The 12,971-nt window shown below is 45.0% G+C and overlaps 1 protein-coding gene across 1 annotated transcript; it reads right to left on the bottom strand.

The window, feature by feature from the left end:
* Positions 1-353: 353 nt before the first annotated feature.
* On the bottom strand, positions 354-2,094 carry LOC123129760 (anaphase-promoting complex subunit 5-like). Its single transcript, XM_044549796.1, has 5 exons — positions 1,873-2,094; positions 1,663-1,761; positions 783-1,047; positions 633-700; positions 354-509 (listed from the first exon to the last, which is right to left on the bottom strand). The coding sequence occupies exons 1-5, from the start codon at positions 2,092-2,094 to the stop codon at positions 354-356; spliced, it is 810 nt and encodes a 269-aa protein (XP_044405731.1).
* Positions 2,095-12,971: the final 10,877 nt, after the last annotated feature.

Here is a 12,971-nt window from a genome sequence, read left to right on the forward strand (position 1 = left end):
TAACACCTCATCGGCTCAGCAGGTCAATTAAGATTCTAAAATAAGATTGCCTAGTTGGTCTCATAGGAGAGAGGATGATCTCGTAGCACAACAGCGAACTCCACAAATGTAAGGACGAGAAGCATGTCGGAGAATAAGATTCGCTTGCATGCAAACGAGACGAGTCGAAACCAGTTTGGGTCAGTACCTCAACATGGAAATATAGTGTGTCCCGTATCTATTAGAGGTGCTGTCAATCGCACACAGCATAAAGAAAGCAAAAATAGCAGAGCACTTCAAACAGAAACTGGAGTTACATTCTGTTTCTTGTCCATCACAGCTTTCCAAGGAGTCTATGAATTAACTGTGCAACATCAGTAAGCAAGTGAATCCTCCTTGTCGCACAGGTTCTCGAGGGCAGTAACGTGCTCCTTGAAACAAGCTGCGGCTTCCTCCCTCTTGCCTTCCTTGCCCAGGTGGTTATATGTCATTGCCTTGAGATAATACACCTCTGCCGCCATCTCGTGGTACTGCATATCACAATAGATTTTCATTTGTGTGGAGATGTTAGGTCCTTTTCATGCATTTTGAACTCAGTCCCGGTAATTTCTCATGGTTCAGGAAGAATGTTTCAGATGGAACCATCAGCTCACCTCTAAAACCTGCACGTCTTCAGCCGCTTGATTTAGTGGGTTGAGAACAGCACGAGCATCTTCAAAAACTGTCATAATAACGAAAGGTCGATCAAACAACGAAGCGTAAACTAAGAAACACAGGATAGGAAACCATCATCCGGTTCATACCTGAAAATTCTGGATCAGTTAAATGACATTTTGCTAAGACTATCTGAGATCGAGCACGCAACTCAAGACTGCCATGGACGAGAATCATAGGAGGGCTTTGATAAACAAGACCTAGGGCCCTCTTTACATGGCTTGATCCAAGAGCTAGCCACAGTTCAGCGAGAGTAAGTGTGGCTGAAGCTTCAAGCAGATCCAAATTAAATGATTTGCAGAACGATTGGCTGGCTAACGCGTAAGAGAGCCCAAGGACTGCGTTGTCGGACTTCTGTGGGAGAGGGAGCGAAAATATTAGTTCTCTCTGCATGACATTTCTTTACCTACTAATACTAATAAAGCGGCTATCGCTTCTGGTCGTCCGTCATTAAAATTACCCTCTAAGTTGATAAAAATTACCCACCAATGCTACCCATAAGTGGGAAAATAATTCAACTTTTCGGACCAAAAATCACCGTCTCCTTCGTTGTCATATAGCTGCGCGACGAGAATAATTCATGAAACGATAAGCGGCAGAGTGGTTGGCTGATCGCTCCTGTTGCGTTCGAATCCCAGCTTTCACAGTATTTATCTTTCCTTTCTCACGCATGTCCCTACCCATTTCATGGGCCGGCCCATGCACTGGAAATTTCATAGCCTTGTGATTTACAACGGAATGCATTGTGATCACGTGGACATCGCGACCATCATCGGCTAGGGTGAGAAAAATAAAATAAATGGCAACATGGTGAGCCACTATGTTAAAATAGAGTATGCTCATACATCAGGATATTGAGTCATATTTATTTGGTGAGCCATAATTTTTTGTCTCCCGTTGCAACGCACGGGCATATTTGCTAGTCAATACTTATTAGGTTCCAGTCTCAACAAAAATGTTTTGTCTTACTTTATGTATTTCCGCAAGTAATAAAAGAACAGCTGCATTCTCTGCTTGCATGTTGTACTTGTAGCATGTAGTGAAAAGAGAATTCACCACTGCTGCTGCCTGCACAAAGGAAATTCAAGTATTAGGGGAACATAGCTTTTTCCAAGAATATTTAGACCAACATGGACGAGACTGAAAGGGAGCACGAGCGTAGGACCGAGAGGAACGTACGCGGGTGAGGGAGAAGAGGAAGAGGCCGAGGCGGTTGTGGTGGGCGACGGACTGGAAGGGGGCCGGCGGCGCCAAGACCTGCACGAGGTGGCACACCGCTATCTTGTGCGGCGTCAGCTCCAGCAGCGCCCCCACGTCGTCCCTCGCCGGCGCCTCGGCCCCCGGCCCCGCGCCGCCGCCACCCCCCGCGAACACGTTCATGGCGCCGCCGCCGACGACCATGATGACTTCGCTTGAGACGAGGGTTTTGCATGCTCTTGCGCTTGACCTTTCAAAGCTGATGGTGACCTCGAGGGGCTCGTCGATCCTGCGACACTGGAAGCTCAAGCGTGCAAGCAAGCTATATATGGATTTGGCTACGGATCTTCATCTCGACTCGCTGTGTATTGTTTCAGACTGCTTGGAAGTGGTGGCCAATATCACATCTGACACGTGACACCCCCTGCCGGCATGCGACAATCTTACGAGATCAACTTTCAACGGAGTTTGTTCTGAGGCGTTAATTTATCCATGCGAATCGCCACTTTAATGTTTATGCACATAATCTCGCCAAAGCGGTATCCTCTCTCTCTCTACGAGGCGTCATGTTTGGCTCTTAGATTTGCTCAATATTATTTATATTAATTCCTATGAACCTTTACAATTAATAAAGGGTGTCGTGTCTCAGAAAAAAGGTGACGGTGACCTATTCCTAAAAAGAAGAAAATGGTACCTTTACTAGAAAAACAAAAAAGGCTGACGGTGACTGGCTTCCACACGAGGTTTCGTCGGCAGCAGCAAGCCGCAGGGCTGGCAGATAATCGAAAACATCCAATTTAGCGGCTTTGACGATCAATCTGTAAAGTGGGGCAATGGCCAGGATGAACAGAAGCGGCAATAATGGATCACCCTACCTAAGGTCACGTTGATGCTGAACTAAACTTCCGGAACGCTGTTTAGCAGAAAAGCAGAGGATGAGGAGGATAGCAGAGCTGCAATCCAGTCACGGCATCATGTAGAAAATCCCAGCCTTCGCAGCAGCACTGGTATCATTCTTCTTAGGGTGCTTCTCAGGAGGTGTACCTGTGTTACCCTAATAGAATTGGGTTACGGATTGCCAATCATCAGCTGAATAACCCAATCGAGGTCGGCTTAGTGAAACCATCTTATGGAGCTAATAGAACTGGGTTACCCTTGAAGGTCCATGTGGTCCTCTCCCTCAATCACTTTGTCCCAATCACCCAAGCAACTGAATTGCGCCGTGAACATATTGTTTCCGAGGGATTTTACAGGGTGTTCAGTAGAAGCAAGAAAAATGTTTTCTGGACAATAGCATTAAAAATGAAAATTATAAGTTCATAGTCCAATCGCTTCTCATGGGGCATGCCCACCATCATCTCAATACCTTGATAATGTAGTCGTCGGTTTAATTTGATCTTTCACTATGATGTCGCAGTATCATCTCCTTCTTGCCCGTGAGAGGGGCCTGTGAGCCACCCGATCGCTGGTAGCGGGTGCTATAGTATAGCGCAGCTCTGGCGGTCCAATGCACATCAATCTGCTAGAGTGAGATACATGGATAGTCCCCAGAACACAACACATGGATGGAGATCTTCCAAAAGTCACGTACCATGCAAGCCGTTGTACTCGGCATTGTGGTGGCACGGGCAGTGGTTTCGCCCATTGTCATGGGGGTCTTCTTCCTGTGTTGCCGGGATGGCCCAGGACGGTTCTCTGCTGCTAGGAGCCAGCGCTGAGTTCACATGCAGAGCCCGGTAAGCTTTATTCAGCCTTCGTAATTCTTATGAGCTTAATCAAGGGGAACGAACTCAAGGGACTAAAGAATCGTAGTTTCGTTTTGAGGTTTCGTTTGACGGTTCCATAGGCATCTGAATTGCTATTTCACTTTTGTACTTCTTCGGATACGGGTTCTAGTTTCCCGCTACAGAAAAAAATTCTTCAAAGAATATCCCAAGGGTGGGGGGCAGTGTCCCCCCTGGCCTCAACGTAGCTCTGCCGCTGGCTGGAGTTACACAAGGCTCCAGCTCGTTTACCAGATTGGGACGTGCAGTTTCAAGAAAAGGTTTCACTTGCTGGTGTCTACTTGTAATGTTGTTTCTAAGAAAGGGGGAATTCGATGGATCGTGAACTTGTCTATTAATAACTACCACTTTAGGGGTTCACGTCCCACAGAACTACCACTTTTTTAAAAGTGACCGAAAACTACCAAAAAACGTAAAAACGTGACTAAAAACTACCAGGTTGACTGAATGGTGGTTTAGACCGTTTTAACCGCGATTCTGACGTGAGTGGCCCACGTGCCAGGCTGGCGGCCCACCTAACGGCTAACGGCGCGCGCGGGGCCGTTAGAGCCGCTCGTCGGTCGCACCTGGTCGGGACCAGGTCATAACCTGGCCGACCGGGCCGCTCGTCCCCACCAGCTCTCTCACTCTCCCCCGAGCTCCTAGCCCTAGCCGTCGGCAGCCATGGCGGCTGTGGATGCAAACTCCGGCGGCGATTCAGGCATACCTCCGGGCGGCAGCGCGGTGCAGCAGCCTTCTCAGTCCGAATCTAATCCTTCCGCTGGCGGCGCGCAACAGAGGTTGGATTGGTCGGCGCTGGCGCGACCACCGTCGACGACAAGAAGCGGAGCTCAAGGTCGGCGGAAGCTTCCTCGTTCTGCTGGCGGCGGCAGGTACGGCCTAGTTTTTTGCATGGTTGTGAGATTCAGAGATTCAGAGATTCAGAGAATCGGTAATTTAGGCTAGTTTTTTGCATGGTTAGATTCAGTTATGGTCATCTTGGAAATTGTTAGTATTGTGCATACTTTGTTGTGTAAGAAACTGAAAAAAGCAGTTTGACAGAAACTCAATATTGTGCCTACTTAGGTTCAGTAATCCTATATTTAGTTAATAAAGGTATTTCATTTTATAATTTTCAGAATTGATGACCCAAAGTGGTCAATTTGGTTCCATTTCAATGCCAGAGAATCTGTGGTTCGAAATTTATACCAGTCAGACATATCATATTTGACAATGCTTTCTCTTATTGGGAGTGAGGGCTTTGTGGCTGATGATTATATGTACTATGTATTTGATGAGGAGAAAGGATTAGAAGGTTTAGATAAAATATGCTGTGAAGATGATGTGCAGCAGATGTTGGCACACTCTCATAATGGAAAGTTTTTGAACATAAGAGTAGTGGGAGCTCTTGAGGAATGTAATGCAGATGAGAACAGAGATAGTTATTTTGCTGAACATTGCATTAACACTCAACAAAGTTGCACTAAGGTGGTGGATATAAGCATGGACAGAAAGGAAGAGCTGAAGAAAAGCATGGTGCAGAGAGAGGCTGACATTAACCATTTTGAAGGTGATACTGATGTGTCTGAATTTGTTTCTGGTGATGAAGCTGCAAATTTAGGTTCAGATGGGAACAATGTGGATTTTCAGTCAGAGTATTCCTCTGAAGATGAAGCTGCAAAACAAGATACATCAGTGGTACAGAAACTGAAGGTAGTGAGAAAACCTGGTCCAACTAGTAGATCCCACCATGAGATTGAGAAAATGGAGAAAGTAGATTGGTTCCCTGAAGCAGTTGAAAAATGTTTCCCTGGTGACTATGGCATCAGTGATGAAGAATATGAGCCTAAAGGATCCTATAAACTACCAAGTGGTAGGAAGAGAAGGAATAAGAAGTTGAAAGACAGGATATGGTATGATCACAAACTTCAAGGACCAGTAGAACAGTTTTGTAAGGGCTTGTGCTTCACCACTGTGTATGAGTTCAGAGATGCACTTAGGGATTTTCACATTAGGACTTTGAGAAATTTTCAATACCACAGAAATGCCCCAGATAGGATTATTGTTTGGTTCTCAGAGAGAGCCACCCAGGGATGTGATTTTTATATATGTGCCTCTAAGTTAGCTCATGAAAAAACATTCTGCATCAAGAAGTGTGATATGTTGCACACTTGTGGAGCATGTGCAGAGGCCACAAAGGTTACTACTAAGTGGATGTCAAGGTCAGTGGAGGCAACATTGAGAGAAGACATTAGATCTCCTGTGGATGCATTAATTAAGAAGACCAAGACTAAGTTTTCAGTGGATGTATCAAGAAGTGTGGCATATAGGGCAAGGAGGAAGGCTGTTGATGTAGTTCAAGGTGACCACAAGCAGCAGTACTTGAGGCTCAGGGATTATCTTCAAGCAGTTCTTGACACAAACCCAGGTAGCAGGTGTATAGTAACAACATTTGAAGATCTAGAGAACCTAGCACCTACTCCTAGATTCAAGTATATGTTCTATTGTTTAGCAGCTTCAAAGGAATGTTTCCTTAATGGTTGCAGACCATTTATAGGTCTTGATGGATGCTTCGTCAAGTTAACCACCGGACAACAAATTCTTGCAGCCACAGGATGGGATGGAAACAACAATATTTATCCTATAGCTTTTGGTGTGGTTGACAAGGAAGATGGTGAAAGTTGGGATTGGTTTTTAACTCAATTGAGATGTTGCATTGGCAGTGGCAACAAATTTGGAACATACACTATCATGTCTGACAGGCAAAAGGTTGGGAAGAATTTCATTGAGCAATTTATGTTATTACTTTTTTCAATTGTATTAATAATTTGTGAATGTGCAGGGCTTGCTTAAGGCAATAAATGAGGTATTCCCTGATTCACCTCAAAGGTATTGCCTTAGGCACATATATGCAAATTTTCAATCTGCTGGATTTAGAGGCCAGGAACTAAAGAAGTGTATTGACAAGGCTAGCTACTCCTACACTAAACATGGGCATGAACTAGGCATGGCAGAGCTGAAAGCACAGTCTGAGGATGCTTGGAAATGGCTCAAAAAAATTGAGGTCTCTACTTGGGCTAGGTTTGCTATGGATCATACTTGCAAAACAGATTTAGTTGTGAACAATCTAAGTGAAGTCTTCAACAAGATGATTCTAGATGTTAGGGCCAAACCAATAAGGACAATGTTTGAAGGGATTAGGACCAAGCAAATGATCAAGAGACAACAAATTAGGGAGAAGTTACAAATTAGCAGGTGGACAATCACACCAACCTACTCAGAGATTTTAGAAGAGAACAAGCAGTATGCCAAGTATTGTCAGGCTGACAGAGCAGGTCCAACAATTTGGCAAGTTACTAGCAAAGAAAAACAGTATTGTGTGGACATGGAAGGGTATACATGTGACTGCAAGAGATGGAACATGACTGGTGTACTTTGCAGTCATGGCATATCTGTACCGACAAAGCAAAAGCTGCATCCTGAGGACTATGTCAATGACTTTTTCAAGAAGCCACTTTATTTGGAGACATACAAAGAAATTATATACCCTGTTCCTGGTCCAGATTTCTGGCCTCACACAAACACTCCAGACATTGAACCTCCTGTGTTCAAAGAAAAGGCAGGCAGAAAACAGACTGCAAGGAGGAAAGGAGAGTTTGAAGTTCCTGCCCCAAGAGACACCAGTAGGATGAGAACAATTACCTGTGGAAATTGTGGGTTGGAAGGACACAAGTATACAAGTTGCAATAAGACTCTTAGGCCTAAACTGCAAATGAGGAAAACAAACATCAGGTAATTATCAAGCATCAGAGCAATGTTTCCTTTTACATAGTCTAATCTAAGTTAAGTTGGACCTTTAATGTAGGAAAACAGGGCAGTCTATGCACCTGCTCCATCTGCTCCAATACAAACTCCAAGAGCACCAGCCCCTAGTGCAAGAGCACCAGCTGCTGCTGCATCAGCACCAGCTCCTGCTGCAAAAAGGGGTAGGCCTACAGGTGGAGGGAGAGGCAAGGAATTCAGTGCACCAAGATCTGTTGCTGCAACTTCAGAGGTTTTGGCTGGTAACAAAAGGAAGAGGTTTGCAAGCAGCAGATTGAGGGGTTATTTCTATGCCAGTGGTATCTGACACTATAAAAAGGTAGAACTTCTCTCTTTGAACCTGTTTGAATTAGTTTAGAACCTGTTTCTCTTTGTTTTGAACCTGTCTGTACTTTTCTGCATGAGTATGTCTGAATTTGGGTGAACCTGACTGAACCTCACTGTACTTGTATCAAATTTGTGGTGTACCGTTGGCCTGATGGTGGGCTTCCGTGTTGGACCTAACTAACCCACCAAGCCTACCACACTGTGTACATAAGAGAGGCCACCAGAAACCACTGGATCCCTGCGCCTCATTCCCCTTGACCAAAACCTAGCCGCCACTGATGGATCCATAGTTAGGAGATGTAGTTGATGAACAATACAAGGTTGCTAGGGCTGAAAGGAGGGCTGAAAGGAGGGCCAACCGTCGAGCACAGGCACAGGAGCGACGCCAGAGGATTGCCGCCATGATTATGGCGGAACGCAACCAGAATGACATGAAGCAGTTCAAGGAGGTGTTCCCAGAAGGAACCAACATCACAGATGAACTAATCATCTGGTGGGCCAGAGACAGGGCTTCTTTCCATCGATTCCAAGCAACAAGGAAGAGATGGACCCAGATCCTGGCTGCAGTAGAAGGAAGACAGGATTGGGATTAGTTCTACGCGGTAGTTTCTGACTAAATCGTGGTGTTTCTGAATCTGCTTGTCTTGTGCTCAATATTGCCCTGAATCTTGTTCTTAGTCTTGCTTTGAATCTTGTATTCTTCTGAACTTTATGATTGCAGTGAAGGATGCAGTTCAGGAGATGCACCAACCGTGATGAAGATGATGCAATGTGGCTACCTGAATCTATGTTAAAGAGAGTACTCATGTTAAAGACTATGCTTATTTTCTGAACTATCTATGTTTGGGTTGTTGGAAAATCTATGATAAAGACTATGCTTATTTTCTAAGAAATGTATCCATGGCACAGTATTTTTAAGTCTGAACTTATGCCTGAATCCATCTATCTGCATTTATATGAATGTTTCTATACTTGGGCTTTGCTGAAATGTGATTTTTTGGTCACTCTAATTTTTGAAATACTCCACTGTTTGACCATCAACTACTCCACTGTTTGAGCACACAAGTTCCAAGTTGCTGGGTTTCAACAAAGACTTTAATTGCAACACAACTACCACCATTTCTCATCACTCAATCTCGAAAACCTCCCACTTTCACACTCCACCGCACTTCCTCCACTCCAACATTTAAGTAGCCCAACAGCTCACTTTATCTCTGCTCACTCTACCTCTCTCTCGAAAACCTCACTCCACCTACATCCATGGCTGGTTCTTCCTCTACGCCAGACCCATGGCTGAACCCCTTCCCCACTGGCAAGGGCTGGGTTGCCATGCTTTTTGGTCGGCTCGCGGCGACGACGACCTCTTCCTCGACTACATGAAGATTGCCATGAGATACAGCAGCGCACAAGGGCTCGTGGATGCATCAGAAGAGGTGAGGAAGAAGGCAACGACTGAGGAGAAGCAGCGCATGGACCAGCGCTATGCAACCCCAGGTAAGGGTATCATGTCCATCGACATGTTGCTGTGGGCAATGAAGGAGGCGGACTCCGGCGATGCTGGGCAGAGGGAACGGTGGGCAGCCCACCGCTATATCCCTCCAGCACAAGCTGCAACTCCAACTACTATGGGCAACGCCGACGAGGACCTGCAGATCATCGCCCCACCAGCACTGCTGGCTCGCCGACGTCCTCCTCCCATCATCGTCATCGATGGTGACGAAGAGGAGGTGCCAGAGCTGCCACCTACCACTCAAGTCAAGCAAGAGGTGCGACGGTTAGGTCGCATAGCAGGGCAGGGGCCTAACAATCTAAAACAATAAGTTTCAGATTCAGTTATCGCCAGATCTATGTGAGATTCAGTTATGTCAGTTTAGTTCTGTCAGTTTATCAGGGTGTTTGCAGTCTCAGTGAGATTCAGTTCTGTCAGTTTAAGTGTCTTTGAACAATTTCAGTGTCCATGTCCTATCTATGTAAGACTAAATGCTATCTATGGGAGACTAGATGTCTTCCAAACTTCTCTGAATTTGTCTGAACCTGTGATGAAGCAATTTATGAAGTAAACAGATCTCAGCAAGAACTTATGATACAACACACACAAATAAACTACATCAGACTTAGATAATTTAGTTCTTAACTTAACTTAGCACCAGTTCTCAGCATCAGGATAATATTTGGGCAGTACAGATCAGGGCAAACACCACCCCCACACCAACCAAAATGATCTGAACCCATTACAGTTCTTAGGTAGTTCAAAGGTAGTTCATAAGTAGATCAGGGCATATTTGCATCAGACTGATCATTCCTAGGCCAATTATATATATAGGCCTCATATATACTTACCATCCAGAGAGCTGCCACTTCACTCCTCCATCACAACTTCCTTTATCTTGTCCAGCTTTTCCTTGCACCCATGACCAACCTTAAGGAGCTCAGCAATGACATTCTCCAGCTTCTTCTTCTCTTCTTTAAGGAGATCTTTCTCCACCTCTAGCTCCTTCATGGCCTTCCTTGTGTTTTGGATTATATCAGCTTGACTCTGAAGGATGCACCTTTGTTCTTTCTTGAGCTTAAGCTTCTCCATTTGAAGCTCAATCTTTGCCTGCTCCTCAAGTTGCTTCTTCTTCTCCTTCAGTTCATTGATTGCCTGGCTTGTGCAATCCATGTCATGAGATTTGATTCCATCCTGATAATCAAACAACTTGGACACATCATCCACCAGCTGGCTATACTGATTGGCCAGAGAATCAAGCTCCTTCTGCAGTTTTGCAACCTCTATCCCATGAGCCTCATTATCCTGGGCTCTACCAAGGTTCTGCTCATGATACATATCCCAGAGCTTGCTTAAGCACCTTTGCAGAATTACAGGCCAGGGGGCATCTACCCACTCCAGAACACCACAGTTCACACCATCCTGAAAATGAATTTAATTTTACAGTGAACAAGCAAATTCAGAATAACAAATCATAAACAATAATGATATAAGGTACACTAGCTAGTTAGTTCTATACTACAAGTACAATATTCAGACATGTTTCCAGTGCTCTTTACTACAAGTAAAGTATTCAGACATACCAATGTTTTTAGACTTAAGGAAAATTCAGAATAACAGCAACTAAACGCTCTGTTTCCACTACATAGCAGAAATTCAAACTAATCAAATCCACACCAACTGGGTCCATTACCTCAGTAGCACATCCTATGAATCTCCTGCCAGTGTCAGTGCCTTCAAATGCCACAAACTTGCCCGCCCTCTACCTGTGCAGGATGCACCTTCTGTCATATTCAGTCACAAGCCCACAGAAACTAGGGTCTATCACAATGTCAGGAGTTTGCTGCAAAAGCAAAAGCATATCTATATCAAGAACAACTCACATATATCAACTTAAATGGAAAAATCTCAAATATCTTCAAACCCTAACCCTACCCTAACCCTAGAACAGAACAGACAAGAGAGGAAGAGGATAGACTGAGATGACTTACAAAGTACTCCATCTGCATGCTGCTGAACTCGCTCATGTACTCGTCATCATCGTTCGATGTATCGTTGATGTTCGGCCACGACGACATGCTCGCGGCATCGCCGGAGCGCGAGAAGAAGAAACAGAGGCAGAGGAGAGCAGAGAGGAGTTGAGTGAGCTCGGGGGAGAGTGAGAGAGCTGGTGGGGACGAGCGGCCCGGTCGGCCAGGTTATGACCTGGTCCCGACCAGGTGCGACCGACGAGCGGCTCTAACGACCCCACGCACGCCGTTAGCCATTAGGCGGGCCGCCAGCCTGGCACGTGGGCCACTCACGTCAGAATCATGGTTAAAACGGTCAAAACCACCATTCAGTCAACCTGGTAGTTTTTAGTCATGTTTTTACGTTTTTTTGGTAGTTTTCGGCCACTTTTAAAAATGTGGTAATTCTGTGGGACGCAAACCCCTAAACTGGTAGTTTTTTGTCAATCACTCCCCGATCGCTGGTAGCGGGTGCTATAGTATAGCACAGCTCTGGCGGTCCAATGCACATCAATTTGCTAGAGTGAGATACATGGACAGTCCCCAGAACACAACACATGGATGGAGATCTTCCAAAAGTCACGTACCATGCAAGCCGTTATACTCGTCATTGTGGTGGCACGGGCAGTGGTTTCGCCCATTGTCATGGGGGTCTTCTTCCTGTGCTGCCGGGATGGCCCAGGACGGTTCTCTGCTGCTAGGAGCCAGCGCTGAGTTCACATGCAGAGCCCGGTAAGCTTTATTCAACCTTCGTAATTCTTATGAGCTTAATCAAGGGGAACGAACTCAAGGGACTAAAGAATCGTAGTTTCGTTTTGAGGTTTCGTTTGACGGTTCCATAGGCATCTGAATTGCTATTTCACTTTTGTACTTCTTCGAATACGGGTTCTAATTTCCCGCTACAGAAAAAAAATTCTTCAAAGAATATCCCAAGGGTGGGGGGGGGCAGTGTCCCCCTGGCCTCAACGTAACTCTGCCGCTGGCTGGAGTTACACAAGGCTCCAGCTGGTTTACCAGATTGGGACGTGCAGTTTCAAGAAAAGGTTTCACTTGCTGGTGTCTACTTGTAATGTTGTTTCTAAGAAAGGGGGAATTCGATGGATCGTGAACTTGTCTGTTAATAACTACATTGGAATGTTGCATCATCATTTACAAACTCACTAGCGTTTCCTTGTATCCATACGTCTCAGGTTGTAGTTATGTATTATAAGGTCTTTTTATACCATTCTGTCTGGAAAATTTGCGTGGAAATGGCAGCATCTGTGAATTGTAGTGTGGAATGGCATCAACTATATATGTAACTTTGAGACTTCGTAAGTGGCATTTTTCATTATGCCATTATGGTAGTATGCGCCTGGACTTTTTGTGATATTTGGGTACTGTCAAAACTGATGACTACTGTTATATCATCAGGCTTCCATCTGCCACCGTGATAATTTGTGTGTATTACTTCAGGTAGTCCATTCCGATACCATTTGCCAGGTTTCTTAACTAATTATTCCCGCTCATACACCTAAGGAGAAGCTGTCCACATGGCAAATTTTGTGTTCGCATGAGTTTGGTTCATTAAAGAGACTATAACAAGTAAAACAATCCAATGTGGGACTCTCGCACAAAAAAATCACTTTTTGCAAGTGCGGAAACTGCTCATTTGGATTATTAGCTTTCGGC

This window comes from Triticum aestivum, chromosome 6A (genome assembly GCF_018294505.1).
Source record: "Triticum aestivum cultivar Chinese Spring chromosome 6A, IWGSC CS RefSeq v2.1, whole genome shotgun sequence".
NCBI lineage: Eukaryota > Viridiplantae > Streptophyta > Magnoliopsida > Poales > Poaceae > Triticum > Triticum aestivum.

Bases quoted from the DNA above. Each gene is read 5' to 3' on its own strand.
- LOC123129760 (XM_044549796.1), bottom strand. From the start codon at position 2,094: ATGGTCGTCGGCGGCGGCGCCATGAACGTGTTCGCGGGGGGTGGCGGC. The intron at 1,048-1,662 runs GTAAGACAAAAC...CCTCTCCCACAG, and splicing joins TACTTGCGGAAATACATAAA to AAGTCCGACAACGCAGTCCT. The intron at 510-632 runs GTGAGCTGATGG...TGTGATATGCAG, and splicing joins AAGACGTGCAGGTTTTAGAG to TACCACGAGATGGCGGCAGA.